Here is a 21,050-nt window from a genome sequence, read left to right on the forward strand (position 1 = left end):
TGACAGACAAACAAACAAAATAAAGTCGAACTTTTCCTAAATGTTTATTCTTCTGTAGCAACCTATCAGTATATTTTATCGCACTGCTATTGTGGCATTCGAACTAAATAGGTTCAAGAATATATATATATGCAGCTTCGTCGCTTATTTGTTTTCTTCTCCAGTTCTCCCGGGGATTCAAGAAGTGGATGTTATTAGACCGATAAGAACAAAGTATGTGGTTTATTCACTGCTATCCTTTGCGTAATGGATGTGTTGTAACTAATTATCTGGTGCTTCATGCGTATTTCTAATAAATTAGTGTATGAGTTGATTATTTGCAGATTTAAAATATAAGTTAAGAGCACTCGAATATGGTCGGAAAACGCAGAAGATTTCCATGTAATGAACTTTGTCGAAGTTATAAATTAACCTGTACGTATAAAACACAGCTTTTATGTAATTGCAGAACGAAGAATTATTGTTTCCTTTCTTTCTGGATGTGATTGAACCTGTAACCTCTCTCTTTGAGAGACTCTAAAACATATAATCTTGAAGTTATAAATTCAAACCTTATCAAATTTTAGTTGCATGATTGAAAACATAAAGCGGGACTCTGCAGCATAGTACATTATGACTAATGCAATGCATTACATCTTTTCCATATTTGATGAAACTAATATGGAAATTCACCAAAATTATTTTACACGTTTTCTGACCACGACTGTAGTCCAAAATCTACTCGAATTGGGTCTGACAAAGATGGAAAAAGCCTGTTAGTATTAAACATTATTAATTTTTTCTCCAAATTATTGTCCAAACTGGCAGTATATAACTGCACGCCTACAATCACAAACGTCATGGCAGGCAAAACCCAAAAGTAAATTTCTTATTCTCTTTTGCACCTTTTCACTATGGTGAATTGGTCCGAACTTCCATACGATCTACTTGTTACGATAGCAAAGCGTGTGTCGGTGATGGAGGATTTCGTTGTACTTGGTGCTGTTTGTAAATCATGGCAAACTGCTGCTACTAAAGAAAATTTTGATGCCTCATCGCCCCAACTTCCATTGCTTATGCTGGCTGCTGATAAAGACGACGATTATCGGGAATTTTATTCTCTTTCCAAGAAGAAAATTTCGCGAGTCTTTCTCCCAGAAGCAAGAGGGCGAGTGTGTTTTTCAACGCATGGATGGCTTTGCACCGTGAATTATACAGGTATTGGAGAGATGACATTATTGCACCCTTTCTCACGCGCCCAAATCCAGCTTCCTCCACATACTGGATTGAATGATTGGGGGCCAGGACATGACTATGTGATCATCGACTTAGCTGTGTTATCTGCTAACCCTTCAGTAACATCCGACTATGTTCTGATGATTAATTATGATATAACTGGAAGTCGTTTGGCTTTTTGGCGACCTGGAGACCTTTGCTGGACCACAATTTGGTTGAAAAGAGCCGGTGGATTCACCGATATTCATTACTTCAATGGGCAGTTTTATATTGTCGCTCACATTGGTGGAGTCTGGGCTATTGACGTTGCGGGGCCTAGCAATCCTCAGCCAGTTGTAGAACCCCGTTTGGTTGTTAAGATAGACGATTATGTATCTTGGACGCGTGGAATAGAGTTCTGTCTAGTTGAAGTATCAGGTGCACCATTATTTCTTACACAATTTTCTGAATGTGAGAAACTAGACGGACCTAATGGTGGCCGCAAGACATCTAAATTTCGAGTCTGGGAAATAGATGAAACCAAAGGTGAATTAAAAGAGATTAAAAGCTTGGAAGATAGAGCAATTTTTTTGGGGTGTAACGGATCAATTTCCATCGACTCTTCTAAGTCTATAGAAGTGAAGCCTAATCACATTTATTATACTGATAATTGGAAATTTTTCAAAATTGAAGGAGGGGATGGCAGAGATATGGGTGCTTACAGTCTTGAACATGGAACAATTCAACCTTTTTATCCTGGCATTTCCCTTAATTCTATTTGCCCGCCAACTTGGGTAATCCCATCATTCTGATATCAAAAGGGTGATTGCAGAGTTGCACTGACCTCCATGACATTCTTGATTTAAAGAAGCTCTTGCCCTTTTAGTTTTGGCCGTTTATTGTTTTCTGTCTTATCAAGATAAAGTTTAGGAATTACTTGTTTTCGTTTATTGTAATCTCGTCTGATGGATATTAATTTTAGAGTTTCAACCCTTTTTAAATAAATTTCAATCATACTTTCTCTGAACGATTTAGGCCTATGATATTCAGTATACAAATACACCTCTTTAATTTGATATTCCTGTCTGTTTTTTTTTTTTTTTTTTTTTGTTCAGCACATAATGTTAGTTGTTTGTTGTCTTTCATCTATAATGCCATAGTGAATCATAACTTGAATTGCTCGAGTTTTCAATAATGAGACCTTAGGTGCAAAGTCTCAGTATCAACATTAGAGTTACCAATAATATCCTCTAGAAGATTATAGATAACTTGATGCGGTTTATCTGCTGCAACCGATCATAACTACTATGAGCACAAAGTGTCAATCCCATCTAGTCCAACATATTCTAACATACAACAGGAGCATTCAATATTTATCTTTTGTAACTTCTATTTTTAAAAAATTAAAGATATACCAGATTTATGTAGCTTACACGTCTGCTTTTTGAAACACAGCTTTTAAAAATGTGGGACTCTTCAGCATAGTATATTATGACTAATGCAATGCATATTCATAACATCTTTTCCATACTTGATGAAATAATATGGAAAGTCACCAATATTAATTACAGGCATATTTTATGTTCTTATTTGAAGGCCAAATAGTGTAGTCCTGAAAAAACCCATTGTCTCTCTGGCCTCTGCTAATGATTCGCCGCAGTTGCCAGGTTTTGGGTAGCAAGAGTCTAACACTTACACTTTTTCTGTGCGCACCAATATAGTCCAAAACCTACTCGAACTGGGTCTGACAAAGATGGAAGAAACCTGTTAGTATTAATTATATTATTTTTTCTCCAAATTCTTGTCCAAACTGGAAGTATATAACTTGGTGCCTACAATCACAAGTGTCGTGGAAGGCAAAAACCAAAAGTAAATACATTACTCTCTTTTGCACCTTTTCGCTATGGCAAATTGGTCCGAACTTCCATACGATCTACTTGTCCCGATAGCAAAGCGCGTGTCAGCCATGGATGATTTCGTTGTCTTTGGTGCCGTTAGTAAATCTTGGCCAAGTGCCTCTGTTAAAGAAAATTTTGATGTGTTATCACCCCAAGTCCCATTGCTTATTCTGACTGCTAGAACAGATCATGATTACTGAGAAATTTACTCTTGGTCCAAGTAGAAAATTTCACGAGTCTTTCTCCCAGAAGCTAAAGGGCAAGTGTGTTTTTCGACGCAAGGATGGCTTTGCATTGTGCCATATACAGGTATAGGAGAGATGACGTTGTTGCATCCTTTTTCACGTACCCAAATTCTGCTTCCTCCACATACTGGCTTGGATGATTGGAAATCAGGATATGACTATAAGATCATGGACTTAGCTGTGGTATCTGCAAATCCTTCACTAACATCTGACTATGTTCTGATGATTTCGTATTCTCGGACTAGAAGTTGTTTGGCTTTTTGGCAACCTGGAGACCTCCGCTGGACCACAATTCATATGAAAAGCGTTGTTGGATTTACTGATATTCATTACTTCAATGGACAGTTTTATGTGGTCCCTCACATTGATGGAGTTTGGTCTATTGACGTTGCGGGGCCTAGCAATCCTCGGCCAGTTGTAGAACACCGCTTGGTTGTTGAGATAGACGATGATGCATCTTGGACGCGTGGAATAGAGTTATGCCTAGTTGAAGTTTCAGGTGCGCTATTATTTCTTACACAGTTTTTTGAACGTCAGAAACTAGATGGACCCAATGGTGGCCGTAAGACCTCTAAATTTTGAGTCTGGAAAATAGATGAAACCAGAGAAGAAGTAAAAGAGATTAATGGCTTGGAAGATAGAGCATTTTTTTGGGGTTGTAATGGATCAATTTCCATAGTCTCTTCTGAGTTTATAGGAGTGAAGCCTAATCACATTTATTTTACTGATTGGAGATTTCTCAAGTTTGAAGGAGGGGATGGCAGATATATTGGGGCTTACAATGTTGAAAATGGAAAAATTCAATCTTTTTATCATGGCATTTCCTTTAATCCTTAGGTCAAAAAAAGAGTTATCCTCTTTTTTGCTACAAACACAAATAAAATAATTGAACTTAGTGCTCTACTTGATTATTTTCCTGCCAACTTGGGTTATCCCATCATTCTGATCGCACATTTGCGCTTACCTCCATGACGTTCTAGATTTAAAGAAGCCTTTGCCTTCTAGTTCTGGCCATTTATTAAAGTTTTCCTTCTTATCAAGATTAAGTTTAGGAGTTATTCGTTTTCTTTGATTGTAATCTCGTCTGATGGAAAGTTTCAACCCTTTTTAAATAAACTTTAATCATACTTCCTCTGAATGATTTCAGCCTGTGATGAACTATGCAAATACACCTGTTTAATTTGATATACCTGTCTGTTTTGTTTTTCTACATCCAGCAGGCCACACGTAATTTTTTCAATAATGAATCATTCTTGAATTGCTAGAGTTTTTCGGTTACAAGAACTTAGGTGCAAAGTCTCAGTATCTGTCATTTTGGAGGCCCAAGAGAATTTATAAATCTTGTCCTCTGATCAATGATTATTTATCACTTGGTAATACACTTCAGAGTTCAGTGCATTGTGGACTAGAGGAAGCTTAAGTGCTTCTCAACAAAGCTCAAGAAGATAAAGTTGTGTGAACCATTTTATCTTGCCTCCAAAGATTTCCCTCTTTTTCCTTTTTATTTGTTTTATGAGGCAGGGTAGGTGCTCTTGTAGATGGACACTCGTGAGTTATCATTGAGTATCTGAAGTATTTTAAATTGTTATACATTGCTTAAGCTTTCATGTTGAGTGGAAAGGGCCATGAATCTTTATGGCAAGGTACAGGAAAAAAAAAAAAATGCTCCACTTGTAGTTGTAGTCAGATGTAATGCCTTTATTTGTGCAACTCTATTTTGGGGTTTCCTGGTTGAATGTCGAGTCCAGAACCAAAATAACCCCAAAAAAATGAGCATGTTTGGTCTGGTTTTACCATATCTTCCCAGTTCTTTTACTAAATCATAACTTGGTCTGACCGAATGGGACTGCTACTGATTCCCTGTTGAACAGTTCAACTGGCTGGTCTATTTTTGTTTAAAAACATTGAAGAAATGTTCACGTTTTTCTATGTTTCCTCGCTTTTTCCTTGGAGCGTGGATACCAGAATGATCTTGAATTTCAATGCGAAATCTAAATTTGTTTTCTGTAATTCATAATCATCTGTTCTTGTGGGCTTCTAGCATGTTAGAGGCTAAGGAATTTCTAAAGGTTACTCCCTCATTATGGTTTTTGCTAGTATCTCACTACAATATGTAAATTGTTATTTCGATGAAAATAAACTAGTTGCCACGTTGGGTAGTTTTTCCTAAATATTTGATTATCTAATTTACTAAAGTCACTGTTGTTCTCTGCTTAAGATGCTCATATTTCAGTCATTTACTCCCTCATAATTTATTCAGTGATGTTTCACTTTTCAAGGGCCATTAATCAGCTTCAGGGTGAAATTAGACGTCGATATGTAAACTTAAACTAAGGGACCTAGGAATGAGATAAAAATACCGTGTTCCTAGATCATTTAATCAAATACTCAAGAAGCTTGTGTTAAAAATCTGTCAAATATTATCTTTTTGACACAGAGCGAGTATGTAATTAGCACTCTAATGCTGCTGTCATCTTGGAACAGGTGGATGAGAAAGGCTTAAGTAATGAGATATCAGACAGAATTGGTACATTTGTCAAATTGAGGGGACCTCCTGCGGAATTATTATCTAAGCTCAAGCAGGAATGCAGTTTTTCGGAAAACAGTGAATCTTTACTTGCATTGGATGAATTAGAGATTCTGTTTAAAGCTCTTGAGAAGTCCAAGTGTATTGACAGAGTGGTTTTTGACTTGAGTCTTGCAAGAGGCCTTGATTACTACACAGGAGTCATATTTGAAGCTGTCTTTAAAGGAGAGGCTCAGGTAGATCTCTGGATTAGCTAAAAAGTTCTAGTTCCAGTTACCTATGCAGGCTATGCTTTACCATTAGCTTGTCGATGTGGTGATAATCAATTCATATTTTGTGCACTTAGGCATCTAAGAAGTATATATAAATTGTTTGAGTTCTCAAATCAAATTTTAGGCGTCTAAGAAGTATATAAATTGTTCAAGTTCTCAACATTGTCAGGAGTCGAAAGTATCTCTCAAGTACTTTTGATGAGTTTTCTTTGACTTCCATATTGCTGATCTATACTGCAGTAACCAGTGTCCATAATTCTAGATTCTTCTATCCCACATACTATGTTCAGAGTTGAACACTGTCAACTTAGGTAATTGACTCTTCCCTAGGCGAACAGCAGGTTTTCAAGCCTCCAGTGCGGCCTTTTTTTCTTTAAATGTCTTCTGCATCAGTATAACCCTGATGAAGGACCTCCATCTGGAGTATTAAATTTGATGGTGAAGTTCTAGTAGTTAGATTATGGCATAGACCTATATGTATCTCTCCTTCCTACTTCTGTCTTCCTCCTATTACATGGGTCCCTTCTTATTATGTGTCTCTACATGAAATGTTCATAAGTTAAAAAGTTTCTCTTCACTGAGCACTACCTCTGATCTGGAAATGCCTGCAGGTTGGTTCGATTGCTGCTGGCGGACGTTATGACAATCTAATAGGTATGTTTGGCAGACGGCAGGTTCCAGCTGTTGGGATTAGCCTGGGAATAGAGAGAGTATTTGCAATCATGGAACAGCAGAAAGACAAGAATCAGGTGATAATAGCTAAATAAGCATATCTCATTTGTTTCGAAATAGACTTTGGTAGTTTTCACCTTTTCTACTTGTTGCATATGAAATCAATAAGTAAATAAAAATGTCTCATCTCTAGCATCTTGAACCTATTTTATATTCTAGATGAGACAGTTCACATATCCAATATGATAACAAAACGGTAGAACTGATACTATTGCAAACTTACTCAAGACAGGATGAATGTCCCTATTTCATGGTGCACATAATGCAGTTAATAAACAAGTGTACTTCCACAATAAACTGAAAATGAATGAAAAGGGGGTAGGTGGAGAACAATAGAGAGACACTGTGTTCTGTTTTACTTGGTTTTTTTATTTTGTATTTATCCGCTGAATGGCAAGTGCAGTCTGCATGTCTGAAGATGTCCTAAATTTGTTGCATACTCCATTTCATTTGCTACCTAGTATTTTATAAGTTCCTCTCTTTCTCCACGTTTTTCTCTGAAGTGTGTCATTGATGGTAATCATTATTTCTCCTTGAACAATTTTCCAGGATATCCGAGCCACTGAAACTCAAGTTCTCGTTAGCATTCTTGTTGATGACAGTGCTTTAGCTGCTGAGCTGGTTAGTGAATTGTGGAATGCTAAAGTGAAAGCAGAATTCATGATAGATAAGAGAGTGATGAAGCACATTGGTCGGGCGAGTAAGTCGAAGATCCCTTGGATTGTACTTCTTGGTGAACGCGAACTTAGCAAAGGAGTTGTAACATTGAAGGATGTTGTTGCAGCTGTTGACTATGAGGTCCCCAGAGATAAGCTTGTGGACGATCTATACAGACGATTAGGCATGTTAAGTTCTTAGTATTGGACAAATTTTTCATATAATAGAAATCAAGTCTTGTCTTTCTGTGCACAGGTAGCAGTAATGAATTTCCTTTTGACCGCCATCAGAGAACATTTATATTATGTATATTCCACTTTGGACAAGACTCTGGGATCAAAAATTATGGTATAACTAACGGAATGTCAGGATAAAAAATCGAATTTTTCCATCTTCAAGACTGGAAGCCTCTATATCTCTACCACCCCTTCCTTCGAGTACGGGAAAAAACTCTCCTAGTATTGATTAAATAATTCATCTTATGAAAGGAAAATTAAAGAAAATTTTAGATTTCAAAAATGTACTTTATAATATTTGAGTATCAGAAAAAAGTTAAATCATAAATTCAATGAGCTCTTTAACACTGCGTGAGGCACGAGCAAATTCACTTATTTTATACATTATAATATATTTCAACAATTTTTCAGAATTATCTTTTGTAACTTCTTTTTTGAGATATACGTAGATCTGTGTAGCTTGCACCTATGCCTTTTAAAACACAGCTTTTTATATATGTAATTGCAGAAAGAAGAGTTTCTTTTCCCTTTCCTTTCTTTCTGGAGGTGATTGAACCTGTAACCTTTCTCTTTGAGAGACTCTAAAACATACAATCTTGAAGTTATAATATTAAAACTTTATCAAATTTTAGTTGCATGATTAAAAAAAATAAAAAATGCGGCACTCTACAGCATAGTACATTATGACTTATGCATGCATTACGTCTTTCCATATTTGATGAAACTTATGGAAATTCACCAATCTTAATCACATGTATTAACTGTGGCATATCTTAGGTTATTTTTTCAAGGCAAACTAATCTAGTCCCTGAAATAAAACCGTGGTGGGTCGGGTCGAAAGGTTTGTGGCCCAATTGCTAGGTTTTGGGTAGCAAGAGTTTAAGGTCGTGTTTGGTATGACGGAAAATGTTTTCTCGGAGAATAAGTGGTTTTCCTATTCATTTTCTTGTGTTCGGCATGCAAGTTGAAAATTGTCATTTTAAGAGCATTTGCATATACTCAAAGCAAAACCACTATGAAGTGTTTGAATTCGGAGTGCAACTTTTGATGGTGGTGGTACGGGTTGGGAGGTGGGGTAGGCTTGGGGGTGGGGGGGAGAAGGTGGGGTGTGGGGGATTGTGGGAGTGGGTGGTTTGGGGTGGTGGGTGGAGTGAGGGTGGTTGCGGGGCGGGGGGTGGGGGTGGGTTGGGGAATGCGTTGGTGTGTTTTTATTTATCCGGAAAATACTTTCCCTCAAATTTTTATGGTAAACGTTTTTTTTCCTATTTTGAGGAAACATTTAAGATCTTAAGTGCAATCAAACAAGAGTAAATAGGGAACATTTTTTGAAAAATATTTTCCGTCATATCAAACACACCCTAACACTTGCACGTTTTCTGTGCACACCAAATATAGCCCAAAATCTACTCGAATTGGGTCTCACAGATATGGAAAAAAGACCTGTTAGTATTAATTACATACGGAGTATTTTTTTTCCTTCCATATTCTTGCCCAAACTGGAAGTATATTACTAGGCGCCTACAATTCCATATGTCGTGTAAGGCAAAACTCAAAAGTAAAGCCGTTATTCTCTTTTGCCCCTTTTCGCTATGGCGAATTGGTCTGACCTTCCATACGATTTACTTGTTACAATAGCGAAGCGTGTTACGTTGATGGAGGATTTCGTTTTATTTGGTGCTGTTTGTAAATCATGGCAAAGTGCTGCTACTAAAGAAAATTTTGATGTTTCATCGCCCCAAGTCCCTTTGCTTATGCTGGCTGCTGATAAAGATGATGATTATCGAGAATTTTACTCTCTTTCCAAGGAAAAAGTTTCATGCAGAGTCTTTCTCCCAGAAGCTAAAGGGCGAGTGTGTTTTTCAACGCAGGGATGGCTTTGCACCGCACAATATACAGGTATAGGAGAGATGACGTTGTTGCACCCTTTCTCACGAACCCAAATCCAGCTTCCTCCACATACTGGCTTGAGAAATTGGGAACCAGCATCAGAAGATGACTATGTGATCGTCGACATGGCTGTGTTATCTGCTAACCCTTCCTTAACATCCGACTATGTTCTGATGATTTGTTATTTTGATCAATTTGGTTATTGTTTTGGTTTTTGGAGACCTGGAGACCTCTCCTGGACTACAAGTCCTTTCGAAAGATATGGTGAGATCACCTATATCCACTACTATGGGCAATTGTATTTCGTTGCTCGCATTGGCAAAGTCTTTGTTCTGGACCCTAGCAATCCTCAACCACCCCGCTTGGTTGTTGCGATGGAGGATGATATATTAAGGCTGTATGGGATTGTGTTCTATCTGGTTGACGTATCGGGTGCACTATTATTTGTCACACAAATTTGTGACTGTGAGGAACCAAATGGAACCAATGGTGGGTACCACACCTCTAAGTTTCAAGTTTGGGAATTAAATGTAATCAAAGGAGAAGCAAAAGAGATTAAAGAATTGGGAGATAGGGCTATTTTTTTGGGGCGTAATGCATCTATTAATATTCCCATTAATGACTCTTCTAAGTTTGCAAGAGTGAAGCGTAATCACATCTATTTTACTGATAAGTGGACAGAATTATTTAACGCACACGAAGGAGGTGGTGGCAGAGATATGGGGGCTTACAGTCTTGAAGATGAAAAAATCCAACCTTTTTATCAAGGCATTTCCGTTAGTCCTATTTGTCCCCCAACTTGGGTTATTCCATCACTCTGATATGAATGATATCAAAAAGGGAATATTGCACTTACTTTTGGCCAGCTATTTATGTTAATCTTGTTTGACGGATGTGTATTCTTTGAACTTCAACCTTTTTTTTAATCAATTTTAGTAATAGTACGCTATGCTGATTTCATGCTGAATATTAGTCCTTGGTAGATTTTAAAGATGGAACCAATGTTTAAGCATAAAGGTCCATTTAATTCCTCTGACTAATATGGCCAGTACTTTATTTCATACTTCTAATCTAACAGATAAAGGTCCTCTAAATATATGCAGAAGTGCTCAAAATAGGAATAGGGATGTGGTTCTATTCGGAAAAAATGAAAATTAGAGAGGAAGGGAGGAGTTTGAATTCCTGAATCTAACCGCGTTTGATGCAATTTCAGTTGTTTTAGCTCTTGTTTATACGACCGCATCTTATGTTGCCTACTTACATACATGCATGTGCTTTTCTTAACCCTTTATCTTTTGCCTTCTACACTATTCTTTCACTAGAACTGACCATATGTTGAGGGATTTTATTTAGGGAAATTTATATACATGGAGACCTAAATTTTTTGTATGTTATAAGTGTACTACTATACGTTTGATGCAATTCCAGTTGTTATTAGCTTCTATTTATACGACCGGCATACATGTACTTTTCTTAACCCTTTACTTTTTGCCTTTATGCTATTCTTTCACGAGAACTGACCTGTTGAGGGATTTATTTAGGGAAATTTATATACATGGATACCTAAATTTTTTGCATGTTATAAGTGTGCTTTAATTTGTTATAACAAGCTACATGTCTTTTCTCCTTTAGATGAAAGTTGCCAAGATGAGAATATTGAGATGGATGTATGGGCACACCAGGAGTGACAGAATTAGGAATGAGGCTATTCAAGACAAGGTGGGAGTGGCCTCGGTGGAAGACAAGATGCGGGAAGCAAGACTGAGATGGTTTGGGCATGGGAAGAGGAGAGACACAGATGCCCCACTGCGGAGGTGTGAGAGGTTGGCCATGGATGGTTTCAGAAGATGTAGGGGTGGGCCGAAGAAGTATTGGGGAGAGGTGATTAGACAGGACATAGCGCAGTTATAGCTTACCGAGGACATGACCTTAGATAGGAGGGTTTGGAGGACCCAGATTAGGGTAGAAGGCTAGTAGATAGTCTCGTGATCCTTCCTTATTAGTAGTCGCATTATCGCATTATAATTTCTTGTGCTCTAATTTCTGCTATTATCTGTTATTTCCTGTACTTTAATTATCCTATTTTATCTGTGTCGCTTTCGTTATTTGCATTTCCATATCGCTTTGAATTTCTTAGCATTATCTGACCTCTTTTTATGCTTTTTATTGAAACGAGGGTCTTTCGGAAACAGCGTCCTACCTTGGTAGGAGTAAGTCGTCTATTTTACCTCTCGGACCACGTTGTGGGATTTCACTAGGTTGTTGTTGTTGTAGTTATAGTTATAATTGTACGGTGATAATGATGAAACTCTGAAGAATTAATTTTGATATCAATATTCATACTATAACTTTTGTAGCATATGATTGCCCATAAAATAATTTCGCGTTATTGATGTAAATATAAGAAACTTACCCCCTATTTGGATGGTTGTTTCCTGTGGTTCATTAATGTATGGTTTTCTATGAAACCATGTTTGTATCTATTGTTCTTAAAATTATGTGGTATGGTGTTGTAAACCCGTTGTAATTCCATGGTTATATAATCATGAAAAAGTTCAATTTTTATAACCACGAATTTGGTGATTTTTGTGTGGTTACATATTTCATTTCTCCATTATACCCTCACCCCACCCCTACTCCCCCCCACCCTACCACTCACCCCCCACCCCACCCTACTTCGCCCAACCCCAACTGCCCCACCCACCACCCCACCACCCACTACCCCTCATCACCACCTAACCCCACCCCACAACAACTCACCCCCACCTTACCACCTATTACTCCCACTTTATCCTGCAACAACTAGCCACGTCAGCCACCCCACCTCCCACCCCTTCACCACCCCCACCCCACCCCTACCTTTACCCCCATCCCCAACTACCCCACCCTACCACCCCCACCCCATCCCTACCTTTACCCCCATCCCCAACTACCCCACCCCACCACCCCCACCCTCACTCCTCCACCCCCAACTACCCCACCCACCACCCCACCACCCACTACCCCTCATCACCACCCAACCACTCACCCGCACCTTACTATCCACTAGCCCCACCCTCATCCCACAACCACCCACCCCTCCACCACCGCCACTCACTACCACCACCACACAACCCCCACCCCACAACCACTCGCCCCCACTACCACCACCCACTACCCCACCCTCATCCCATAACCACCCCCTCCTTCCACCCCCCTACCCCACCACCTACTAATCTTTTAAAGTTTCTATTTTATCCTTTACCTAAGTTTTATTGATATATATAAACTAATTTTTTAATTAAGAGTTAAGGGTATTTTAGTAGACTTAGAAGTTATTATACGGTACCATACATTCAAACCAAACAATACAAATGTTATTAAACCACAACAAACGATACATCTATCCAAACATTGTGTTCATTAATACAATACAATACAACACCATACTGTACATTAATGAACCACGGGAAACAACCATCCAAACAGGGGGTTAGAGTTTGGTATTGTGTTTCAATGAGAGAGTGAAAAAGTGTCTTTTGCATAGAATTAGAGGATTTGTCCTTTTTCAACTTCAAAATATGACTGCCAAAAATGCTAATATTTACAATTTTGACTAATATTTAAAATTTTGAATTCAATTAAAAGTTTTATTTTAAGGTAACTTGGATACTATTTAACTACTTATAATTGCTTCCTATAAGGATTCATATGTTCACGTTTGACAAGTTCAACTTGCAATGGAGTTAGAACTCTACAAGTTTAAAATCTTTGGAGACCAACCAAACGTAGTTATTTTGCCTAAGAGATGTGATGTGTATTACCTTACTGGCTCTTATAGGGAAGTCCAGTTATAAATCCCAGATTATTTGGAAAATTTACTGGACATACCTACCTCTAAGACTTATTTATTAATAATAGCTACCTTTTATTTTATTTATTTTTAGTAGCTTAAATTAATTTCAAAATTACCAGTTGTAACTGATCTACAAGCCATCTGTATTTCCCCTAAACTTACGGCCCATGTTTCCCAATAACTCCCAATCTCTTCTCTTTTCAAATTAATTTCTCTCCCATCCTCAATATGTTCAACTGTATTATACGCCCATTATCTATCATCATTATTAGCACGATTCCATTCTTCCTTGTTGTTACCCACACAAGATAGGTAACGAATTTTGATAATTTATTAGAATTTTTTACTTTCTTTGTTGTATTTCTCGATATTCATTCTTATATTTTCATCGTTTTCTTTGTTTCTTTTCATTCCTTTTTTCTATTTTCAGCCATTGTTAGAGTGTTTAAAACAAGATCTAATTCTCCATTTTAATGGCGGAAAGAGATACTCCAAGCAGGAATACTCGAGGTAGTCCTGATGTTTATGATGGTCCTAGTTTCTCTTTGGGATTTTCACAACAACAACTTGCAATTGCAGGAGAATGCATAAAATTGTCTTTGAGAGAAAAAACGAAGATTCATGACCCATCAAGGATGCGTCAACTTCAACCAACCGAAGTTGCAAACCGAGCAAGCGAAAAAGATGATGTAAAGAAAAAAAAAGGTTCTAAAGTTTCTCAACAAAATAAGAGAAAAGTAACCAAGCCTTTTTCGACGTTAAGGGTAAAAAGGTTGTTAAAGATGTAGACGGAAAGAGGATGAACAGAATTGATGAATTTTTCGATTTTGTTGTTTTGTATTTCACTATATTTCTGTATATTTCAACATAATTGGATATGCAATTCAGTTATTGATGAATTTTTTCGATTTTGTTGTTTTGTATTTCACTATATTTCTGTATATTTCAACATAATTAGATATGCAATTCAGTATATTTCTGTGTATTTAATAAAAAGTATATGTGCATCAACTGTAGTTTATATCATATACAACATAACTGTGGTAGCTGTGTTCGTAATTAACTATATTTCATTATATTTCTATATATTTTCACAAGTACGTATGTTTACTATTCTGTACTTATTTATTTTAAAAGATGTGTTAGTTGTCTTATGCAATTTTTTTTTTGTGTATATTTTTGTTGTATATATATATGTGTTAATTTTGTTGTCTGTGTCTATGTTTTATACAATTGTTTCTGTCTTAACTTAGTGTTGCATTTTTATTTTAGGAAACTGAATTTTATGTTAAGAGTTATTTTGAAGAGCTCCATCGATGCGCGGTACACAGTATCGAGGTGTTCAAAGATCTCGAGTAAACTAAGCTAACTATTCACCGGTTAGAGATCTTTTCCAAGACAATATTTGGGAAATTCCTCGGAATGTAGCACCTGGAGGTTCAAGCACAGATTTTTAGGTGCTTCATGGTAAGAGAGCTCAAGGAGAGCACTTCTGATTGCTTTACAATTGATATAAATGGTACCGTATTGCAATTTACCATGAGAGAATTTGCCCTTATGAGCGGGCTAAATTGTGTAGCCGATGAAGGTCAATTTACATACGATGAGGAAAAACCGAATAGGATTATGGTTGATTATTTTGGTAGAACTAGGAGTAAAGTAAAAAGATTGAAGTTGATTGATTGCTTTAAGAATAAGTGTTGGGGAGATAATGATGAGGACGCTGTTAAGTTTGCATTCGTTTTTTATAAATACATACATCTTTTGCGGTGAGCCTAGGAAAACGAATATACCAAGGGTTCATTTTGAAGTGGTTGAGGATGGAAGGTATGTAGATTATCCATGGGGCAAAGAAGCTTTTTACCGAGTTGATTAGAAGCATCAAGAAGAAGTATTACCATACAACACAGTATTATAGGATCCATGGGATGCCACTTGTTATGCAAGTTTGGCTTTATGAGTGTTGTTCAAGAGTTCCATCGTATCTCGCTCTTAAATCCGGAAATTCCATTCCAAGAATGTTGAATTGGAGGTCCATTGACAATCAGCCATAATACAATATTTTGATGGAAGACATTTTTAGAGACGGCAAACAGTCGGTAATATTCGAACACTCTAACTTATTTTTATGTTTTTCATAGCATTTTATTTTGCAATTATGCCTTACTGATTTATTTGTACTCCACTAATCTACTTGTCGTATTTTTGCTTTCTGGTGGTTTTTTTCCTGATTTTTTGCATTTCATTATATTTCTGTGTATTTCCTTTATCACAATGTAACTATTTTGGGTTGTACATTTCATAATATTTCCCTATATTTCATTATTCATAATGTAAGTGTGACTAGTTTTATAACACATTAATTAAATATTTATTTGTTTCTTCCTCAGAGCTATACATTTGCAAATACAATCCCCGCTGCGGTGAGTTGGAGAGCCTCGGTGCCGTTGTTGTCGTCGGGATCGGTAGACAAAAATGTCTTAGTTGATGCCCATGAAGGTAACCAAGTCAGATATGCCGATTGGATGAGTATGATGATTTAAGTACTATTCCTCCTTATTGACATACGATTTTTGTCACTATCGGCTTTATTTAATTTACTCGGGTTTTTCTAAATTTATTGATGAGTTAAATACTTTATTTTTCACTATTTTCATTGCTACTACTATTAATATCCCTCCGTTATTTTCAACATTATGAGCATTACTTTATCACAAATTTTTAATGTTTGTCATCGTTTCATTTTTGGGTTCGGACCGTCAAATTAATTACAAGACAACACTTTGCTAAATCCTTATTTTCTACATATTAATTGTTAATTGTCTTCACATATCATATATTGTACTATTTATCAAATTAAGAAGCCCAAGAATAATTAAATAGCGGAGGAAGGATCCACAATTTCCAGCCAAATTAATGCCCCAAAATGCAAATACAGTATTATTTTCCTACCCAAATAAACAACCCACAACCCACATTATATCATCCCACATTTAATTTAAACGACCAGCCCATTACCCCTAAATTTTCGGACCAATTGAGCCCACTATCATTCCAATTCAGTCCAGCCCAAACGAATTATTGACCCGGCCCAATATCCTTATTTTTACCCTAACCCTACCTCTCTTTCTCTTTCTCCTCTCCTCTTCACCACCCGCCCCCTTCCCCGCCCTCTCTCTCTCTCTACTCTTCTCTTTCTCTTTCCATCCGACACCACCATCACGCTCCCCTCCACTCACTTTGTTGTCCCTCACGCTTCACGCTCCTTCCACCACGCCTGTCCCCGCTTCCTCTCTCTCATACGCTCCTCCCTTTACTTTAATACAAACAAAACCCTATAAATATAATCCGTGTTGAATCGTTTTGAGGGGGGGATTTCTTAGAAGGTTGGAGGATTTCTTAGGGTTTGACGGATTTGGAACCACGAATCCCCTACAAAATACAAGTTTTGATCACTAAAAGAAAACAGCCAACAATTACTCTTAACTTCTTTTAAAACTTTAATCACTTTAAATCGGGTTCGGATTTTCTTCGAGTTCGAGCGTAGATTCGAGATCCCGACGTCCCACTTCGCTGCACACGAAGAAGGTAAATCCCATCCCTGTCCCTTTATTTTAGTTTCGTAGGTTTATGTGCTCATATGGTTTAGTTTGATGTTCAGTTCAGTTATTGTTGTTAGATCCTTTGTCATTTTGATTTCGATCAGTTTGGACCCTGTTGGAGGCTGCTGTTATTACTCAGTTTAGGCTATTAACATGTTTGGTTTAGTATGAATGTGGTTTATTTGTTAACGTTGATAATTCAATTCAGTAAGTTTTATAGATTTATTTAGATTCCATTCCTGATTAATTTGGTTGATAGTCAGTCGAACATGTGCAATCACTAATTGTTTGACTATTCATGTCAATTTAGTTGAGTTAAAATCTAGTCCAATACGACCTGGTCAATCTAGTATGAATCAGTGAAACAATCATGTGTTCAGCTTAAGAGTATGGAATAACCTGTATATTAATCTGTCCTTGTATTGGTTAAATTCGAATCAATTAGTTATTATAAGTGGCCTGCTAAGTAGTCTCCTTCTGTGTTTATAAGGTTTGACTGGTGTTTGTGATGTACTTGATGATTCACAAGTATGATTAAAGGACGTTATGTTTGATTACGTCTATGCTTATAAGTGTGATAACACGAACAATGAGATTGTCAATTTGTTTTACAAATCAGTAGATGTTTACTTGTGGATTTTGGGATAAATTCAGGTCTGTCGATAAATAACTTAAAAGCAAAACTTGTTTGAATATAGATGAGAAGATCATGTCCTACTCTTGTTTTGAATTAACTTGAAGAAATTAATGTGCTTAGTTCTTTTCTTCAATTGAATCCTACAGTGATTACTTTTAATTATGGAAATCTGATCAGCTGATACGTATAATTTTACCATATATCCATTTGCCTTGGTAGATATTATTTAATAAATGCATATTTGATCTGTTATTTGCAATTTGGTTCTGCACTGATAGGAAGAAACAGATTATTAGATAAAAAATTGAATTTCTAGGAGCCATTTCATCTGTGGATTTTTGTTAGTCCTGTTTGTATTTCCCATATCATGTTGTCTAAGTTGGAAATGACCTGTTGAGACCTTTTCCCTGTTTTAATCAACTGCTGCTCATAGGTTCTAAAAAAAAAAAATAAAGTAATAACTCTAAAGCCTATATCTCTTTGAATTCCGGACTGATCTGTTGCTGCTTGATAAATTCATTGTTATGGCTTGTTGTTTGGTTGCTGAGTCCTAAAAGAAGAGCAAAGTTTAACAGAGATGGGATCTTGAATCTTAAAATCATTAAAAATGAATCATCTGATCACTGATCACTTAAAGCCTCTACCCTTCAAAAGCAAGACTGATTTCCTGTCCTTTGCCATATCTTTTAGTTTATAGCATGTGCAAGTCTCGAAATTACTTATGCATTTCTTGGTGTCATTTTGAACCTAGCTAAAACTTGATGTTATTCTTACATCATGCCTGAATAATTAAACCTGTCTGCTGGTGTTTTTTTTACCAAAACATGATCAGTTGAATAAAATGTTCAGTTAAATGAGTGATGAGTTATCTGAGATTGGTATAAAGCCTGTTTGATCATGTGTTGACTTAGACTGATAGAGTGTAATATGATTAAGAGAAGTCCTGGTCTAATTTGGAGTAAGCTTAAAATGCCATTCGTGATAACGATATATAGTGTCATTCCGTATACTTAAGAGTTAGTTTAAAGTGGGACCTGAGTATCTTTGAATTTGTCTTAATGTGGCTATTCCTATATGTGGCTGCCTGTTACTATTGTTTACTACACCATACCACCGATGGTTTGCTGTTTATCTGGTTGAATTACTACTGCTATATATCACTTTGAAGGCAAAAGAAACTTATTGTTTGAAACCAAACTTATATCTGGGGCCATGTCTTTGGTTAGATATTGTTTGACTATTGTTGGTTGTTGCTCATTGTTATGGGCTGTTGCTCAGTTATTCTTATGGCTGTTGAAACTCACTTTGTGGTACTTCACTCTTGCACTTTATGTTACTTTGCTGCTGTTCATGGCTGCTACTTAAGGTTGAGCGTGTATTGGTGTAGTATTCTTCATCCCCTTCATGTTTGAGACGAGCAAATTCAATAGGTTAAGTGAGCATTGGTTTAGGTTCAATAATCTGTTCTTTCAAATTTAAAATAGAAGTTCATTGTAGCTTTTAACTGAAGAGGCATATTTCAGTTCCTTTCCTCTTTTATTCTAGCATGGGATGATTATAGTTGTGAATTCTGTGTGTGTTCCTTCTCTAGCACATTCTTGGCGGAGGGTGATGTTTTGCTCTAGTCATTGATATTTTGCCTTGTTAACATAAAGAATATGAACTAAAAAATGTGAATTGAAGCACGATGATATTTTTGCTATAGCTTTTGGTATTATAAGATCTTGCCGCGGCAAAGGATGATATTTTGTTATAAGTATTAGTATATTGCTTTGCCAATATGGAAATGGAACTGGTCAGTATGCCTGCATACCATAAATATCCTCCATGAATTCAATAGGTGTCTTGTAATATGCCATGCTTAAGTTTGATAGGTGTTGTAGAGAGCCAGTACACTTAGTCTATGTTATGTGTATCTTCATATGAGTAAATAAATATTAGCAAGTCACGTGCAAAGTTCATTATCAGTTTGGTTTTTGTGCGTTGCTGTGAGAATATCACAGTTGAATGTATACACGGTGTATGCTCGAACATACATAGTATGTATATAAGTCATTTGGGTTGTTGCGAATTTTACATTATATATATAGTCTTATTTATTGATTATACACTAATCCTTTTCTTTTCATTTTTATGCATGATTATCGCATACGAGTCCGAGGGACTCGTCATTTCCCGCATTCGGTATTGGGCCTAGGCCCAACGAAACATCACTCCTCTCTCTGTCCAGATCTGTCCGCAGCAATACAAAAACAACAATCTGGGTTAAACCCAATAAACAGTGACAGGCCGCAGCAGTCTAAGAAAGTGGGCTGAGCCCATTTCTTTATATCTACTCATCCATCTTTTTTTTTATATTTCTTTTTGTGTGTATTTAATGTGTATTGTATGACTAACATTCTTTTGTTTTGTTAATTTAGATAAACCTTAGTGACATTAAGGGTTTTAATTTAGTAAATGGGTAGTTAATTCCACAAATTACATTCACTTCTATTTTAAAACTATTTATAGTATCTATAACATTTATTTGAGTAATTGATTTTCAAAATTGCATGATTACATCTTTTGGCTAAGGGAATCATAATTTATGCTTACTATTTTAGAAGTTTAAAACCTCACAAATCTTACACTAACGTTAGTTTATCCTAAGTAATAAAAAAGCAAATTAGTTTCAACGGATAACTTTTTCACTTTAGTTTCTGTCCAACATTTGAAATACATATTTGTTTAAAATAACCTTCGTACAATATACGTTGAACTAATAGTCTTTCTATAAACTTTATTAAATAACTCTTTTAAATTTGTTAATCATTTTCTAAATACATATAAACTTTACACATCCTGTTTCTTTTAGTTCATTTTTTTTTTTTTTTAATTAAACTCTTTTATGCAACTATTATTTTCTACAAATTTTACTTTAAATAACTTTAGTAATACTTACAAGATATTTTCTTAAATATTTAAATATACTATATTCTACATTTAGCCTAATTAAATAACATAAGTCCGGTCGGTTAACCATTGTTAATGGGTCTTAAAGGGTGCCTAATACCTTCCCTTTAGACTAATTGAACCCTTACTCAGACCTTTTGGTTTCGTAGACTTTAAAATAAAATCAACTTTAGATAATTACTTTAATTAACTTTAGGTGTCCTAATTCACCGAAAATAATTAGGTGGCGACTCCTTAACTTTAAATAACCCCGGAATTAACCGAAATAACTTTAGGTGTCCTAATGCTTTTAAATGCACTGCCCATGCACACGCACCGCACCAATGATGTCAATTTGCTCTGTATAAATGCTTTAAATACACTGCACATGCACATT

At 36.3% G+C, this 21,050-nt stretch overlaps 3 protein-coding genes across 3 annotated transcripts; all 3 read left to right on the forward strand.

The window, feature by feature from the left end:
• The first annotated feature begins 893 nt into the window (after positions 1-893).
• LOC132043808 (putative F-box protein At3g25750) lies at positions 894-2,006 on the forward strand. The gene has a single exon (XM_059434271.1). The coding sequence runs from the start codon at positions 894-896 to the stop codon at positions 2,004-2,006; it is 1,113 nt and encodes a 370-aa protein (XP_059290254.1).
• Positions 2,007-3,412: 1,406 nt separating this feature from the next.
• LOC132043809 (histidine--tRNA ligase, cytoplasmic-like) lies at positions 3,413-8,081 on the forward strand. The gene is made up of 5 exons (XM_059434272.1): positions 3,413-3,836; positions 3,933-4,120; positions 5,822-6,100; positions 6,748-6,885; positions 7,418-8,081. The coding sequence occupies exons 1-5, from the start codon at positions 3,413-3,415 to the stop codon at positions 7,724-7,726; spliced, it is 1,338 nt and encodes a 445-aa protein (XP_059290255.1). The 3' UTR covers positions 7,727-8,081.
• Positions 8,082-9,274: 1,193 nt separating this feature from the next.
• On the forward strand, positions 9,275-10,548 carry LOC132043812 (F-box/kelch-repeat protein At3g18720-like). Its single transcript, XM_059434276.1, has one exon. The coding sequence runs from the start codon at positions 9,351-9,353 to the stop codon at positions 10,467-10,469; it is 1,119 nt and encodes a 372-aa protein (XP_059290259.1). The 5' UTR covers positions 9,275-9,350; the 3' UTR covers positions 10,470-10,548.
• The last annotated feature ends 10,502 nt before the right edge of the window (positions 10,549-21,050 follow it).

This window comes from Lycium ferocissimum, unplaced genomic scaffold (assembly GCF_029784015.1).
Source record: "Lycium ferocissimum isolate CSIRO_LF1 unplaced genomic scaffold, AGI_CSIRO_Lferr_CH_V1 ctg285, whole genome shotgun sequence".
Lineage (NCBI taxonomy): Eukaryota > Viridiplantae > Streptophyta > Magnoliopsida > Solanales > Solanaceae > Lycium > Lycium ferocissimum.

Bases quoted from the DNA above. Each gene is read 5' to 3' on its own strand.
- LOC132043808 (XM_059434271.1), top strand. From the start codon at position 894: ATGGTGAATTGGTCCGAACTTCCATACGATCTACTTGTTACGATAGCA.
- LOC132043812 (XM_059434276.1), top strand. From the start codon at position 9,351: ATGGCGAATTGGTCTGACCTTCCATACGATTTACTTGTTACAATAGCG.
- LOC132043809 (XM_059434272.1), top strand. From the start codon at position 3,413: ATGACGTTGTTGCATCCTTTTTCACGTACCCAAATTCTGCTTCCTCCA. The intron at 3,837-3,932 runs GTGCGCTATTAT...TCTGGAAAATAG, and splicing joins ATGCCTAGTTGAAGTTTCAG to ATGAAACCAGAGAAGAAGTA. The intron at 4,121-5,821 runs GTTGAAAATGGA...ATCTTGGAACAG, and splicing joins GATATATTGGGGCTTACAAT to GTGGATGAGAAAGGCTTAAG.